Source organism: Muscardinus avellanarius (assembly GCF_963383645.1).
Source record: "Muscardinus avellanarius genome assembly, chromosome: 8".
Lineage (NCBI taxonomy): Eukaryota > Metazoa > Chordata > Mammalia > Rodentia > Gliridae > Muscardinus > Muscardinus avellanarius.
Genome location: NC_137794.1, coordinates 17684894 through 17703084, shown reverse-complemented (window position 1 = coordinate 17703084; position 18191 = coordinate 17684894). Strand labels below are relative to the sequence as shown.

General features: G+C 40.0%; 1 protein-coding gene across 1 annotated transcript in view; it reads left to right on the top strand.

The window, feature by feature from the left end:
• Positions 1-13098: 13098 nt before the first annotated feature.
• LGSN (lengsin, lens protein with glutamine synthetase domain) overlaps positions 13099-18191 on the top strand; it is a gene marked incomplete at both ends in the record, with an annotated part of 43206 nt that continues 38113 nt past the window's right edge. The window contains one exon of the mRNA XM_080699731.1: positions 13099-13128. Within this exon, the coding sequence (XP_080555857.1) occupies positions 13099-13128 (30 nt within the window). The remainder of the gene's footprint in view (positions 13129-18191) is intronic.

Genomic DNA, 18191 nt, shown 5'->3' with positions numbered 1-18191 from the left:
ACCCTTACCTGCTCAGGACCATCTGCCAGAGTCCAGGTTGCCATTATAGATTACCATGGAGCACCAGAGAAATAACTAAAAGTAGGGCAGGGCTGCTCATTTTGTCAATCATGGAATTGTGTGCGAAGAAATTCAGTTTTTAGCTGGGTGTGGTGGTGCACACTTATAATCCCAGTACTTGGGAGGTTAAGACGGGAGGATCACACAGGTTCAAAGCCATCCTCAGCTACTTAGTGAGGTTCTCAACAACTTAGTGAGACCCTGTTTCCAAATAAAATATAAAATAGGTCTGGGAGTGTAGCCTGGGGGTAAAAAGCCCCAGGGTTCCATTCCTACTACCACACACACACACACACACACACACACACACACACGTGCGCACGCGCGCGCGCACACACACACACACACACAGAAATTCCTTTTTTGATATTACACATTTGTTCAAATTATACATTTTTCACTGTTGTTTTTATAAACATAAAATTTAAAGTGATATGAATTCTTGGATGTCAGCTCATATTTCAGACTTATAAAAATAACTAGTAAATAATGAATATGAACTGGATGCCTAATCTTTTATGAAGATTTGGGTTAAAATGTGAATAGGCATTAATTAAAAAATTATGCAAGCTTACATAATGAGTCAGCTTACAGACTAACTTTTGTCAAGTATTTTATTGGCATGAAATCACTATTAACATTGTTCAAATTATATTTCTAACTATGATATGAGTAGGCAAGTTATTATAATTAAAACATAAGAAAATTGAAGCTTTTTATATTAAACAAATCTTATTACATTATTAAAACCAAGATGTGAATCTGAGAAAATCTCAAATAAGTTTGAGAGGGAGCAATGTTTTGATTAAACTAGGAAAAATGTTTAACTCAGAAACATGCTCAGTAAACCCAAGAATGTAGGAGAGAGAGGAGATGAACTCCATTAACCACAGTTAATGGTCCAAGGATATCACCATGAGAAACATGTTTGGTGAATAACTGACTAATGCTAATTCATGTAATCAAGCTGATATTGGTCTGAGTCAGAAATTGGGAGTCTGTTGTTGAATCAGAGTCTAAATGTGTGGTTCTGATCTATGCAAAACATGGTGGTAAAAATCCTGCTATTTCTAAAGTAATTTTTCGAGAAGTAATCAAAGCCAGGGGTAGTGGCACATGCTTGTAATCCCAGTATTTGGGAGGCTGAGACAGGAGGATTGTAGTTTGCAGACAGCCTCAGCTACTTAGTGAGACTCTTTGTAACACAGTGAGACCCTTTTTCAAAATAAGGAATAAAAAAATAATGCTGGGGGTATAGCTCAGAGATAGAATGCTCTTTTCCCAGAACTGCAAAAAAAAAAAAAAAAAAGTAATAAAATTTCTCCCTATAAGAGAATACTCCATTGCATTTATTTGGTCACATAGATTATACTATACTAAAATCATTGAGAAAATTTTTATTTAGTAGTTTGGACACTCAAGCTTAGTAGTTGATTAAATAAATACACACACATGTATATATCAACATATATATGTTTATGTATTAGTCATAATATTTCCATTTTAGACATAAACCTATCTTCTTTTACTACTTGTCATGTGCATTGTTTTTATTGAATCAGAAAAAGAGCTATGATTAACCCTTTTTAAATTATTTTAAATAACCTAGTATGTAGCAATAAGTAAATAGTGAGTTTCAAATTTTTGAAAAATAACATTACTTAAATATCGGAGGGCTGAATTAGTCCTAGACTTGATGAATGCTGTGCGTCAGTTGACGTTCTTAGTGACATAAGTTGACTGATTGGTTTAGGTAGATAGCAAACTTGAAAAGACAGTGGGCAGCTTTCAGAGACACGAGGAGGCCAAGAATGCACAGAAGTTATTGTGCTTTCCCATGACAATGCAGTAACATAGAGTGAGGAGAAAAACCTGAGAGGTCGTCTCATGCCAAAGCTTATCGTGTGCATGAGGAAACCGAGATTGGGAAAATCACAAGATTTTCCTTTAAGAGGCATGGTTTTCTATAGAGTTCAGGTCTTTAAGCCCAGGGCTGCTTTATTACAGCCGTGGTTCTCTAAGTGTGATCCAGGGATCCCTAGGAATCCCAAGATCCTTTGAGGGGACTGTGAGGCTGCAATTATTTTCTTTATAATATCAAGATACTACTTACCTTTTGCATTCTCATACTTTCATGAGTTTTCTATAGAATGAATGACATGTATCACTGTAACAGGATGCGTGCAAAAGCAGACATTTCGGTGGCTTCTGTTTACCTAGACATTAAAGGGATTTGCAGCAATATAAAATGGCATCGAACTTCTATTACACTTTTTATGTTCTGGGAAATATAGGTATTCTGAAAAAATGTATCATTTATATTAACTTGTGCTACATATGTTATTAAACTTCTGAATATGGTAAATACTGATTGCTATGACCCACACAAATAAAAGGCTTTGGGGATTCTCAGTAATTTTTAAGCACCATTGCAAAAAATAAGATGCTGTCATTAGTAAGAGAACAAAACATGGACAACACTGACTATCAAATCTGCTGAATAAATAGTATTACAGAACTACATTCTGTGGTGTTCCCCCCCAAAAAAAATAGCTTGGGTGTTTCGGAATAATTTTAACTCATTATGTATTATGATTGCAAGCATCTTATGTGCCTTTGAGTTCAGAATTTCATGCTTTATGTTAAAAACTGATTTCATTTAACTTTATGAAGTCTGTGCTAAATATATGAATGCTTAAAAGTATGTGCAAATTATTGGCAGTGCTGAATTAAAATGATTGTAAACTAGTTTTTTATTGTACCAATTTTACATAATATTCACTTTATTTTATCAGGAACTAACATTGCTTTCTACATATTGCCCAAATAGATTTAAAGAAAAGTCAGGTGATAATATTTCTTTTCTACAGTAAATGTAAAGGACAACAGAAAAAATCTGGGTGTTCCCATTGCCCCTTAAAACCACTGGCCCTTTTACTCATTCCACAATAACTATCTTTTTAAATGATAGGTTTAAGATCCCAATCCTCTAAACAGATCTACAGTTTTCTTTAAAAATGAACTGTTTCTGGACAGAAGTAGAAGTGGGGATGGGTGTGGACTTTTCTGATGGGGAGCTCAGAACTACCAGGAGAGCTCTAGTATCGCTCCTAATTGTGGCGCCACATTCCCTTCAGCAAGTGTGGGGATGGTTGTCTTACAGTTGTCGGATCACACTGGATACAGATGAAGGAGGAGCCGATGGACATCAAGAAAATCACCAGTTAAGAGAAAGAAAGATAGGCTTATCTTTCTGCCTCTCTTGTTACAGCCCATGGTGATCCTATGCCACATTTTCCTAATGGACGGGCAAGTGTCTTGCATTTTCTGGATTCAAATACCATTCTCACAAATCCACCATCCCCTTATTCCCAGCAGGCATGCTTTTAGCCCATTTCTTTGGCAGTTAGTGCTGGGAAAGCAATAACTATGTGTTTCATACATTATACTGTAACATATACATAAACATGCAACAAAACCAGTCATTGTGATTTTATTTCCTCCTACTGTTTCTCCTACCATGAAAGAATAGATTTAATACTTTACCTAATTTGCATACTTTGCTTCTTTGATACTGTTGAATAATTCATCAGAAGGCAGGAATTCCTGGTACACAACATACCGTTTCCCCTTGTTGGTACTTAGTAAACTTTAGCTTCTGCAATCTGTTTTCAGAAAATGAATCACATAATTCCTTTAATCGTTTTAATCACTCGTTTCTGGATACATTCAATTAGACAACTTTTTGGCATGAGGAGTACTTGAGTTGAACACACTTCCCATATGTTGTCTCTGAAGAGTGCTAGGGGAAAAGCTTGAATCTCACACTCTCGGCTCAATAGCTGCAGTCGTTCTGATTGATTGATTGACTCTTGGAATCCAGTAGGTACTGAACAATGCTTGTGAATGAAAAATATTGTAATACTGACTCATTGACAATGTACAATTTTTTCATATATCTTCTAAGCTACTTACTAAATTTGGTTTCTCCTTTGGGAAACTGATTTAAAATAACATTAGCATACCATGCTAATATCATAGATTTAGTTATATGCCATATGGCCAAGTAAGCAAGAGAGAGGAATATAGTAGCCGTCTGCATGGTGAGCCTATAATATGGCTTTTAGCTACAAAAATACTCGACTGACAATGTGAGTCGAGGGATAGAGTTCTAGTGATTGTACTAGTAATCACCTAGAGCTTTCTAACAGGACATGAAGTATATCTGCATACGTATTTACAGATAAAATAATTGACTTTAGTGTTAATAGGATGTTTTTATTTTAATACTTTTTAGTTTGAGTGAAGTTTAATGACTTATAAATTCTCTTTTATGGTGCTAGAGATTGAACACAGGGGCATTCTGCCTGTGAGCTACACCACCATTTTGATTTTATTTTCTACTTTGAAGCAGGGTCTCATAAATTTCTGAGGGCATTGACCTGCTTCAGTCTCCCAAGTACCGGGATTATAAGCCTGCACCATTCTGCCTGATTTAGGTACTACATTATTATTATTATTATTATTATTATTATTATTTATTTATTTATTTATTTTTTTTTTTTTGCGGAACTGGAGATTGAACCCAGGGGCATTCTATCTCCAAGTTATACCTCCAGCTATAGTTTTTATTCTTTATTTTAGGAACAGGGTCTCACTAAGGTGCAGAGGGCCTCACTAAATAGTTGAGGCTGGCTGTAAACCCAGATCCTCCTGTCTCAGCCTCCCAAGTACTGGGATTACAAGTATGCACCATCACGCCCAGCTACTACATTTTTTTGTCTGGGTTTTCAGTTTTTTATTTTTTATCGGTGCATTGTAGTCATATATCTTAATAGGATAAAAGACATGTGGAGGTATACATGCACACATCACCCAATTAGCTCTTACCAGATCCCCACCTGTGGAGAGCCGCGTGGCGCCGCGCCCCAAAGATGGCGCCAGTTTCTGCCTTCTAGCAAGCGCTCTCTTTGGTAAACAACTCCATATTTGGCTAAGGTTGATCATCAGGCCTGCTTCCGCTTGTGTGGACCTATCGGCGTTTGCCACATTGCATGTCAGGGTTGGCTGGACTGAGACCTCTTAAGCTGAGGGCTGGCTTTCCCCGGGGCAGAAGATTGTTTTCAAGGTTCCTGAATAAACTGCATGAAGAAGAGTCCGAGTGTTGTGTCTTCCTTGCTGGTCGAGGTGGGCGCAACAAGTGGTGGCCCATACGGGGAACCTCCTGCCCCTCTTCGAGAAAGGCTCAGAACTTCATGCAGTCAGGGCAGCGCGCTGGTAAGTTCCCAAGGTAAGGTGGGACGATAAAGTCCGTGGAAACTGCGGCTAGTTGCTCTCTGCTGTAGATAAAGAGAGAGCGGGAAGGAGTTCGCAGTGTGGCGAAAAAGTGAAAGGGTTAGCATAGCATTTACAACTGTTTGCTCTCAGCATGGGCGCTTCTCAATCACACCCAATTTTTCTGGCTCTGGATGAGCTGCTCCGATTGAAGGACTTAAAAATCAAAAAGAGTACGTTAGAAAGATTTCTGGAAGAATGTGACACTGTGGCACCCTGGTTTGCCGTTACCGGAAGTCTCACGGTTCCATCTTGGGAGAAGTTAGGAAGAGACTTAGATTTTGCCTGGGATCAGGGAACGCTCAAGGCAGGTGTTAGACCAATATGGAAGCTGGTAAGGAGCTGTCTTGAGGACAGAAAGTGCACCGAAGCCGTAGAAAGCGGGCAGGCTGCACTAGAACAGTTACAGGAGGAAAGATCTGAGAAAGGGGACGGAACAAAGGAAGAGGTTGACCAAAAGGGATTATATCCAGATCTTAGAGAATTGAAGGGGGGGGGAGTCTACGGATTTGGAGGAGGAGCTTCATGCTCTTGCCGAATTATTGAAAAAAAACCAAGCTTTGCAAAGGAGAAAAGAAAAAGGAAGTAGAGACGGATAGCCGGAAAGGGGAACGGGAGGACTGTGGGCCTACTGACCCGTCGCCATACCCGGCTCCGATGCCCCCTACCCAGAATGGTATGGGGAGATCACTTTGCCCGCAAATATGGAGACAGGTTCGGACTGAACTGTCCCTGACTTACCCAGTCTTTGAGGATCAAGGGCAAAGGTATCATGACCCATTAGATTTAAAAATAATAAAATCCCTGGCAGAGTCAGTGCGAACATATGGTATTGCCGCCTCCTTTACGGTAGCTGTTCAGATCTCTCTCCTCTAGCCATGGTGCATGGGGGAGGTATGGGCAATGCCAGCTTTTCCTGGGATCAATCAAACTTTGAAGGAGGAGTTAAGTTATTGACCCCGGGAAGGAATGTTTCCTTTTCCCCCACTCCTGTATGTTTATGGCCCCCATTTGTATGGATAGTTAGTAATGGCAGTGTAGAAGAGAATAGGTTGAATAGCACTAAAAATTTGTGTTTTTATGCTTTGTGCTGGGATGCCAGCACCCATCCTATAGCGGTGGTTACTCGCATGCCTCGTTATGTGCCAGTGCCTCTGGAGGCGCCTAGTAGCCTGACCCTGTTCAGTCCCAGGAGGGATTTTGGCATCACTGCTGCCATTGTGGCTGCTATCTCTCTTGCGGCTGTTGGAGCAACAGTATCTGCAGTGGCCCTGACTAGTTCAGTCCAGACTGCCTCCACCTTAAATAATCTGTCATCCACTGTGGCTCACACCCTGGATCTACAGACATCTCTTAATGCTCAAATAAAGGGAGGATTAATGATCGTTAATCAACGCATCGATCTGGTACAAGAACAAGTGGATACACTTTGGCAGTTGGCTCAGCTGGGCTGTGAGTGGAAATTGCAGGGATTGTGTGTTACGTCAGTTCAATATGCCAATTATACAAGAGCTGCAAATTTGTCTAGGTCTCTAAGTTCCTTCTACAGAACTGGTCGCTTGAATTTGAAGATGCCTTGAAGGAATTGAGGCTGGCGGTGGTACATGTGAACTCCACCAGGGTGGACCTTTCCCTCGCCTCAGGACTGTCATCGTGGTTAACCTCCGCCATGGACCATCTGAAAGAATGGGTGGGAATTGGGGCTTTGGCAGGTCTTTTTATACTTGTCTCCCTGGTATGCTTGTGGTGTCTTTGCAAGATCAGAGCCACACAGAGTCGTAATGCAGCCATGATCGTTCAAGCCTTCACGGCCATTGAAGCAGGACAGTCCCCCCAGGTGTGGTTAGCCACCCTAAAAAAGTGACTATGATGCTCAGGATGCGAGGCCAAGTACTGCACTCTGGGACAGCATTTTGCGGCCCAGAGGAGAGCATGTCTGATTGCATGCGGGTTGATACCCCAGATCCCGCCTCTGAGAAAAAGGTATTGGACAGGTCTAGTACTCGCTTGGGTGGGTGACACCTAGGGGAGAACTTGTACAATGTCCATGTGTCTTCATCGGAGATCAGACCTCTACTCTCACCTGCTGAATAGTAAAACAAAAAGGGGGAACTGTGGAGAGCCGTGGCGCCGCGCCCCAAAGATGGTGCCGGTTTCCGCCTTCTAGCAAGAGCTCTCTTTGGTAAACAACTCCATATTTGGCTAAGGCTGATCATCAGGCCTGCTTCTGCTTGTGTGGACCTATCGGCGTTTGCCACGTTGCATGTCAGGGTTGGCTGGACTGAGACCTCTTAAGCTGAGGGCTGGCTTTCCCCGGGGCAGAAGATTGTTTTCAAGGTTCCTGAATAAACTGCATGAAGAAGAGTCTGAGTGTTGTGTCTTCCTTGCTGGTCGAGGTGGGCGCAACACCCACCCCTTTCCCTCCCCATCCCTCCTTCCTATGCTTGGCTTAATGATTGACTTTGATATGTTTGTTTAAGTACATCATGTGCTTTAGAGAGTTTCCCTATCCCCCCTCCAACTCCCTCAGTTAGGTCACCTTATTTGCTCCTCTATAAGATTTTCTTCTTTATCTAGAGCTCCTCCTGTTACCCACTTCTTCCTAGCTTTAGCATATTAGGGAAAGCATCTGATTTCTTATTTTTTGTGACTGATTAATCTCACTTAGCATAATGTCCTCCAGTTCCATCCATTTCCCTGTAAATGATGTAATTGTGTTTTTCTTTATGGTTGAATAAAATTCCAGTGTGTACATATCCCATAGTTTTGTAATCCATTCATCTGTTGATGGACATCTTGGCTGGTTCCATAGTTTGGCTATGGTGAATTGTGCAGCTATGAACATAGATACACATGCATTGTTTTGGTAGTTTGGTTTCCTTTATTTTGGGTAGATACCCAGAAGTGGTATTGCTGGATCGAATGGTAAGTTCATTCCAATTCTTCTGAGGATCCTCCATACTGTTTTCCAAAGTGGTTGCACTAATTTGCAATCCCACCAACAGTGTTTTAGAGTTCCCACTTCTCCACATCCTCGGCAGCATTTGTCGTTTGTGTTTTGAATGATTGCCATTCTAGTTGGAGTTAGGTGAAATCTCAGGGTAGTTTTGATTTGCATCTCTCTGATTGCCAATGATGTTGAACATTTTTTCATGCATTTATTGACCATTTGAATTTCTTTTGTGAAGTGTCTATTTAATTCACTTGTCCAGTTTTTGATTGGGTAATTTGTTTTCTTAGTGCTGAGTTTCTTGAGTTTTCTGCATATTCTAGGTCCTCTATCGGAGGAGTAGTTTGCAAAAATCTTCTCTCGTTCTGTTGGCTCTCGATTGAGGTTCTTGACAATTTCCTTTGCTGTACAAAAACTCTTTAGTTTCATGCAATCCTATATATTGATTCACCTTTTAGTTTCTTGTGCCTTTGGGGTCTTGTTGAGAAAGTTTTAATCTGTGCCTATGTGTTGCAGTGTTGGACCATGCCCTCTTTAAGCAAGGTCTCTGGTCTAATTTCCAAGTCTGATTCATCTTGAATTGACTCTTGTGCAGAGTGAGAAAGTGGGATTTATTTCCATTTTTCTGCATATGGTTAACCAGTTTTGCCAACACCATTTGTTGATCAGGGTTTTTTTTTTTTCCAGTGTATGTTTTTGTCCCTTTTGTCAAAAATAAATTGGCTGTAAGTGTGTGGATTTTTTTCTATGTCTTCTATTCTGCTCCATTGGTCTATGTATCTGTTTTTGTGCCAGTACCATGCTGTTTTTTTTTTTTTTTAATTACTATGGCTTTATAGTATAGTTTACTTTCTTTTTTAAATTTTTTTAAAATTTGGAAACAGGGTCTCTTAAGCCAGCGAGGCTGGCTTTGAACCTTCACGATCCTCCTGTCTCTGCTCCCAAGCATGGGGATTACAAGTGTGTGCCACCACGCCCGGCTATAGTATAAAGTCAGGTATTGTGAGTCCTCCTGCATGAGAACTACTTTGGCTATTTTGTTTTATTGTTGTTCCAAATAAGTTTAAGGACTGATTTTTCTATGTCTGTGAGGAATGATCTTGGTAATTTAATTGGCATTGTGTTGAATCTGTAGATCACTTTTGAAAGTATGGCCATTTTGATGACATTTATTTACATTTTTTAAAAACATAAATTATTTCCCATTTCCCCCAAGTAATTAAGAGTATAGAATCTGGAGTCAGGGCATTGATTAATATATATATATATATATAATGATTTGAATCCTTTATTTTCTTTTTTGTATAAGCCATTATTATAGCATATCATATAAGCAGATTTTAAGTTTTTTTTGTGAAGCAAGATCTTAAAGATTATTGTAATAAAACCTGAAAGAGAATGATAAGCTTTAATAAATTTTCTTAAGTTTTCCCAAATAATATTTAAAAATTTATTAGACATGTATCATTTTCAAGTTTTTCCAAGATGTTCAGCTTAGTTTTAAAGAAATATTAAATACCTTTGTTCATATTGGTTTACATAACATTTAATTAAACTACATATTTTCTATAACCAGTGCAACTAGAATAAACCAATATGAACAAACCATATTTATTTTGAAAATAATTATGACTTACTTTTGGGAAGTGAAGAACTGAACCAGAAGAAGTGGGAGTAGTCATTAAGATGGTGAGTCTTGAGGTTAACAGAGAGGAAAGAGTCCAATTTTAATTAGGAAGGGCTGAAGATAATTTGTTCTAGAAGCTAAAGGTCAGGATGCTGCTCCAGTGGGTGTGATAGAATCAGGAAGATGACTTGGGAAAGGCAATCTCTGGAAATGAGAATCTCAGAATTCAGATCCCTCCAGATTGTGTAGCAGAATGTGGCTTTATTGTAAAGATAAGAATGCTTTGTGTGTGATATAAAAACTTACAAATAGGAATATATCAGTTCTAGCAACTTAGTAAGATATAATTGTTTATCTTATTTCCTTGGCAAACTTCATGTTTGTGATAATCTTATTATCTTGAAGATTAGAACTATGAATAATTATTATTTGTGGGGGTTAGAGAAAGAGGGTGGGGCTAGTGGTATTAGTAGCAGCTTTTAAATTATGTCCTTTATGTGAATAAATTATCTGAAAACATGTGGTATGGGGTTTTTACTTCATCTAGACTAAATAAAATAAATGGATAGCTTATTAAAATTTATAAAGAGAATCAGTATTTGGAGTTGAATGAATTAGAAAACTCCAATTCAGTGGATGAATTAGCATAATTTAGTTCTTTAAGTTTTGTGAAAGAAAAGTTTTTAGATACACAGTTTTGAAATTAAGAACATATGATAAAATTCATCAACAATATAGTAATTTTAACAAACAATATATCTGAATTCTATATTATGGTTTGATTAGAAAAAGACAATATCACATAGGAAAGAAAAAAAGAGAGAAAAAGAGACAGAAAGAAAAAAAGAGAGAAAAGCCTAGAGGACAAACTGAGAAGATTCTGAAATTTGTAGAATAGAGAGATAAAGATAAGTAAGCTAGAAGACAAAAAAATAAAAGTGGAGTTGATTTTTACAAACACAATGACTATGCAATTATGAAAAAAATACTTTTAAGCAAGAAAACACCATGCTGTGTCCCCTTAAAATACCACATGTACATTTGTTTAGAGTAGGATATATTTTTTACAGAAATGGGTATCTGTGGTATTTGTTCATTGATATGAAATCAAGGGCTCAGAAAAAGGTAGAAGAAACTCATGGATCCATGTTGAGAAGATGAGATTATCTTAAGGTAAGATTACCTTATCAAAATAAGGTAGGGAAAATAAATGGAATAAGATATTAGATGATAATATGATTCCCAGGAGAAAAATTAGAGATAGTGCCATAAAGGAAGTATTTTGTTTAACAGGTCCCAATATTAACCCAGCTTAAGCAGTTCTTAGCTTTGATGTAGAGAGGCACTTCAGGATTTTTCCCAAAACAAAAAAAAATTTCCCCATAGAACAGTGGCACCTATTTTGCATCATAAAAATAGAATCAAGTGTACGCAAATAGTTCTCAGAAGAGGACTGACAAAACCTGGGTGAGACTCTGGCAGAAGCATCATGAAAATTAAAGACCCCAGTTGAGAGCTGGCAAAAAGCAGGAAGAGCGAGTCAGGCCCCGGGCTGGTGGGGATGGCCCCTTCCCTTGGGGAGGCCTGCGTCCACAGCAGCCAAGTTGAGGATGCAGGCCCATGCGAGCACCTGCTCAGCCTAGGTCTAATCCCAGGACCTGCAAGTCAAAGGAGGAGCACCGAGTAGAAGGGCTGGTACCAGGAAGAGAAACAGGGCCAATGTGAAGGAAATATGAATGACTGTCACCATCCTTTGACAATAGGGCCTTGGAAATGGGCCAAGATCCCTGACGGATGGATGGACTGACTGACTGACTGGAGTATGGCTCAGGCTTCCTCAGGCTCAGATGCTCTGGAGAGAAGTGACCAGCTGTGGGGGTTGTACAATTATATGTGGAATGTGCTTACAGGGCATTTGGTTTGGTTCAGAAGAAATTCCCTCTCCTTACCCCCTACCCTGACTCTGCTCATACTTACATAGGGATAGCAGAAGTATAATTTCAAATGCCATCAATTTATATTTATTTATTTACCCAGTGGCATTCTACATTGGAGCTATAACCCCAGCCTTTTTCATTTTTTTGTTTTGAAATGGTGTCACTAGGTTGCTTAGATTCTCACTAAGTTGCTGGCTGGCTTCAAATCTGTAATCCTCCTGCCTCAGCCTCCCATGTAAGTCCCCCTTTATAAAGCTGGGTGTTATGGTGCATGATTGTAATCCCAATACTTGGAGGCTGAGACAGGAGGATCACAGGTTTGAAGGCATCCTCAGCAAGTAGTGAGACTCTCATCAACCTAGCGAGATCTTGTTTCAGAATAAAAATAAAATAGAGCTGTGGGTGTAGCTTGGAAGGTAGAATGCCCCTGGGTTCAACCCCCAGTAAAACACACACACACACACACACACACACACACACACACACACACACACTCACACCCCTTTATAGTGAAGAGGAAGCATTCCTTGTTTCTTGTGGTTCAGTTAGGATTGTTAATTGTGGACAGCTGGGATAGGCTGGGATTTGTCAGAGACTGATATTCGGAGAATGAGAAGGGCTAAGAAAGATAGCTACAGATAGAGAACAAAGGAATAGAACTAATTCGGGGACCTGAGGGACCTAGAAAAAAAAAAAAGAAAAATGGGAATTACACATGCGGAGAAGTTTGCCCCTGTAAAAATCCAGGTCAATTACAGGGTATTTTTCCATTTGTATTTTTGTCTGTGGAATTTGATAGGATGGTTGTTTAATAAATGTTTCATCATCTGAGCATAACAATAGATTTTATTCTAGAATACAATTGTTATTTAACAAAAAATTTGGTATGTTGGAGGAAAAATTCAATGAACACAATTTTGAGCTTTGTATGCCCTTTGTTTTCAGGGAGTCAGGCATAAATGAGCATTAGTCATCGGACTCTTCCAGAGCATTTCTAGCGTACTGTGCCTTGGGCATGACATATCAGAGTCTGATGTTTATCTTTTATTACCTGCTAGATCGGCCTGGAAAGAGCCTCTGTGGGATTTATCATCAGCAGCCTTTGTTGGAGGTATACATATAAATACATGGTGAAAGCATTTGTTGTGGATATTGTGGTTTCCAAAGTCGACTTAATAAAAAGTGTTGAGATGAGTGATGAAGGGGACCTTCTGCAGGAGGTATGAAGCTAATAATTAAAACATTGCTTATCAAAATCTTGATAGCAAAGCTTTTTGTTATTTTATATCAACTATTTGAGGGGCACTAGGAATAAGGGCAGCATAATTATATTTGTTATATGTCTGAAGGCACAGAGAGTCTATAACTATAGTAAAAATGAAGCAGTTCAGAATTTTTATCTAAGAGCTTGTTTAGTTTGAGTAATTATTTAAAATAACTTCATTAGTCACCAAGTTTCAGAAGCATAAATGTGCTATAAAATGTTTATTCCTATTTTCGTTGGTATTGAGAGAACAATCTTTGCTTTTCTCGGGGCTTCTGTTTCATTCTAATTAAGCTGTTTTGCAATTAAAGGACTAAAGGTGAAAACCTATTTTCAAGTTATATTTGAAACACATAGCATATTAAATATTGCCAACCACTTATTGGGCCTGGAATGTATGAAAATAATCAATTGTCGACATGTGGCATTTCTCATTAGTTCTTGATGTGTATGTGCACAGCCTCTTCTCTTGTACTTCTCACACCCATTCTGAGAGGCTGAAATGTAGATGATGGTAAAAAAAATATAATTGGGAAGCGTGTCCACTAGGGTGGCTGAGCAGAGCACTGTGCTGCATGAAATAATGAAATCCAGAGGGCGGATCTGATCTCGCTGCTCCTCCATTGGAGAGGACAGCTAACGTCGAAGGAAGGGCAGGTCACTGCTATGTGTCATAAGTACAAGCCACGTGCTTTACTTGGATGCAGGTGAGGGTGAACTTGCTTTCCACATGAAAGTTGAGCAAGGCTAAGTGTAGTGTCAGGTTACTTTCATAGGTGTCAGATTACAGATATGAGAAAACATTTATTTGAAGATAAATTTGTAGCTATGAATGAGGGCTTTGAAAAATAAAGAGAATGTGATTAGTATGAAGGGCATTAGCTTTTTTTTTTTTTTTGAGGTACTGGGGATGGAACCCAGGGGCATTCTACCTCTGAGCGACACCCCAGCCCTATTATTTTATTCTTTCTAATTTCGAAACAGAGTCTCACTCAGTTGCAAAGGGCCTTGCTTAGTAGCTTAGGGTGTCTGCGAACAGTGATCCTCCAGGCTCAGCCTCCTAAGTGCTGGGATTACAAGTGTGTGCCACCACACCTGGCTGGACCTTAGCTTTTTGAGGTTTTTATTTCTCCCATTTAACTTCTCATTTGGGGTTTTCCTTGGTGCCCCTGCATCTGTGAGAGCACCGTGCTTCCTTCCCCAGCTTACATTAATTTCAGCCCAGGATTCCAGCTGACCCAGTTTTTGTGAAAATCCTTAAGAGCCACACTCTCCCCAAGACCAATGTAGAACAAACGTTGATTGCAGGGACACAGCTTTCATGGCAATAGATAAATTTTGTCTTTTGAAAAAAGTCCTTGTTAACTGAAAGAGACCAACACCATCTTTAACAGATGTAATAAAGGCAAGCCCTGATTCAACTCTCCATGGAATACGCTCCATACTGTCCTGCATAGGGTTGTAATCTCAGGAGGAGAAAAAATATGGGACGAGGGGAGAGATGGTGTATGATATTCCCTTTCCACTTAACTAGTGTCTAGAAAAGGACAATTCTACTATGTTCATACCAGATGCCCTGGTACAGTGAGGAATTGTGCATCAAGGTAGCTGCAAAAACAGGTAGCTGGACAGAGGTGCCATGGATGCAGAGGGGAGATGGCGTGAGTGCAGATAGTCCTTCAGGGTGCTTACGGCCTCAATCCCAAAATATCCCATGTCAGAATCTTCAATAAAGTGAACAGTTACTAATTTTAGAATTGGTGCTTCCCTAAAGATTATTTTACCCAGATTCCCTATCCTAATGTCATGAAGCTGTTCATTCAGCCAAATTCTGAGCTGTGAACAGAATATGAATAAAAAACACATTATTTTTTGCTTTTCTAAGCAAACCTTAGAGGTATATAGGTTTGTGAAATTGAGAGAAATAGTAGCAAATCACAGTAATTAAAATCTATGTATCAAGAACCTTGTATATGCATTGAGCCAGGTGACACAAAACGTGAATTGGGTGAGACCAGTTGGGTTTGTGTCCTGTCGATGTTTATAACTCCACACAGAAAGCACTGACATAAGTAGACACCAAGAATTTACATTATTCGTTTCTGCCTGAGTTTGACAGAGTACCATGTGCAATCCTATGCAGGTCCCTGGCTGACCTATGGGCTGGCCTCAGAGGCTGGAGAATCACTACCCCATGGGCTTTACTTTTCATGCTTTATGCCATTTTCTGTGCAACTCTACAGAGTTGCACTTCTTGATTTTATATCTATCTATCTAGCTATCTATCATCTAATCTATCTACATATATATATATATATATATATATTTTTTTTTTTTTTTTGCGGTATTGGGTATGGAACCCAGGGGCATTCTACCTCTGAGCAATATTTCAGCTCTATTTTTTATTCTTTATTTTGAAACAAGGTCTCAGTGAGTTGCAAAGGGCCTTACTAAGTAGCTGAGGCTGTCCAGGAACCATGATCCTCCTGTCTCGCCTCCCAAATGCTGGTATTACAAACGTGCATCACCATACCCAGCTTAAAATATTATTTTTTTTTAGAGCCAGGTGTGGTGGCACACTCTCGTAATCCCTGCACTTGGGAGACTGTGACAGGAGGATCGCACAGGTTCGAAGCCAGCCTCAGGTATAGCCTGGAGGTAGAATGCTCTGGGTTCCAACCCCAGTACCACCAAAAAATATTTTTAATTAAAAATATATAAGAAACATTTTTGCTGACCTCTATGATTTTTGGTTCTGAAATTTCCTGCCATGTGGCTGATAGCTGTCAGCCCCATGAAACAGAAAAATACTACAATGAAGACAGCCAAAGAAACAAGTTCCAAACTTGATAGAGTGTGTGTAGGCTTTTCAAATCTTATGCTGAAGCTTCTGACTACTGGACTACAGTGTGTTTCCCTTATCCTGATGCCCAAGAAGAGTCCCATCTCTTGGACGTAAGGATATCTAAACTTAGTTGAGGAGACAATAAAGGAGAGTGAAGAGTTGGCCTAGCTGGCATACTTATGAAGACTATATTTTGATCATCTTACTTTAATCCAATGCATGTTCTTCATTAACTAACAATAATGTATTTGGGCCGTAAACATATTTTAGAAATATATTTCTTATCTATGTGGAAAAATATACTGCTAGATTTCTTTCAGTACAAGCCCAAATTGATCTAGAATAGAACCTTGATGTATTTGGATCCTTCACACTAAACCAAAAAGTACCCTGGGCTGCAGGGCTGCATTGGAGGAGAGATGGAGGTTGAAGCTCTGCTGAGGCGAGAGTCCTCCATCTTCTGGGCCACCACCATGACAGTGTCCTCAGGAGGGGTCTTGGGTTTCAATGTTGTTCTACCAATGAGAAAAAAGAAGTGAACAGAAACTCTTCCAGGAAGGGTTGGAGGATCCAGTCAACGAGGGCCCGCCACCTCCTCAGACACCAGAGTGGTCAAGGTGAAGGCGGCCGACATCCAGAGGGCATGGAGGCCCGGGGAAGCCCAAGAAGGCTAGATCCCGGGTGCCCTTCCAGTGTGCTAGAGGGCCCCAAACCAGGCCTGAGGACGGAGGAGAGAGCCCTGCACACACAGGCATTGGCGCCTCGAGCCAGGCACTCAAGGGCCTTTGGAACCAGTGCCCGGACTCAAGGGCTCTCTTTTATTTTTATTTTTTTCATGATAAAACATTATTTTTCATTTTATTTTTTTAATTTATTTTTTTATTGGTGCACTGTATTCATAGATCATAATGGGATAAAAAAAAAAAACTTTTGTAGACATACATGCACACATCGCCCAATTAGCCCCTACCCGATCCCCACCCCGTTCCCTCCCCATCCCTCCTTCCCATGCTTGGCTTAGTGGTTGACATCTAGTATTATAGCCATTTATCCAAAATTAACAATGATAATCTCACAGAATAGTTTCATTTGTCTGATACCAAGCTTTTGATGACTTAAATATAACATTTCAATATTTCTTTTTGCTTTCTTTCTTACCAGAGCTCTCTTGGCGCGTTCACTGCGCACACCCGCCAGCCGCGAACTTGGGGCCCACGGGGTGGGACTCAGGAGAACTTGCTCTCTTTCTCCCTCTCTTGGGGTCCAGCCTGACAGCGCTCTGGATGGATAGCTTTCTTGGAGGGCCCACTCTCCCCCTCTATCCAATATTTCATGTTCTTCAAAAGGCCGTCTCTTGAGTTTCCAGCTTTAAAACTCTAAAAGCTGCAACCAGTATGGAGAAGTGAAAGGAGGGTTTCGAGTGCCCAGATTCCCCTTCTGCTCCTCTGAGGTGCACAGCCAGGAGAGTTGCCGCAGCATGTGTCTGAGCCCCAGGGGCCTCACTGGTAAAAACTCTTCCTTAAAAATCCAGTTTCCTATGAATCAGAAAAGGGTGATCTTCTGGGTCTCCATCCACAATGGGCGCAGGCACTGTCTAATTTAGAGCAAAACTAAAGTGACTTTGCAGAAATAGCTTGGTTGAAGGAATGAATCATTTACCGAAACAGAAAGGAAATGTTCCAAGTTATAAAATAAGCTCCAAACGAAGCTCGTTTATGAAGTGTTGGTAAACCAGGCAACCTGAAAAAAGATGACTGCAGGCAGGGTCCCCAGTAAGAACCTACAGACATAGGTAATGGTATTTATTTGGTAAGTTTTGTAATTTTTTAAATGTTTCTGAATTTTCTTTATTTTCTATTTTGTGGTACTGGGAATTGTATGTAGAGACATAAGAGGCATTCTACCTCTGAGCTACGCTCCAACCCTATTTTTATTCTTTATTCTGAAACAGGGTCTCAGTAAGTTGTGGAGGACCTCAATAGGTAGTTGAGGCTGCTGCAAACCTGCGAGCCTCCTGTCTCAACTTCCCAGTACTGGGATTACAAGCATGCGCCACCATACCCGGTTCTCTTTAATTTTTTGTTTTTGAAATAGGGTCTCATAAGTGTGAGAGTGCAGCATTGCTGAAGCTAGCTTTGAACCTGTGATCCTCCTGTCTCAGCCTCCCAAGCACT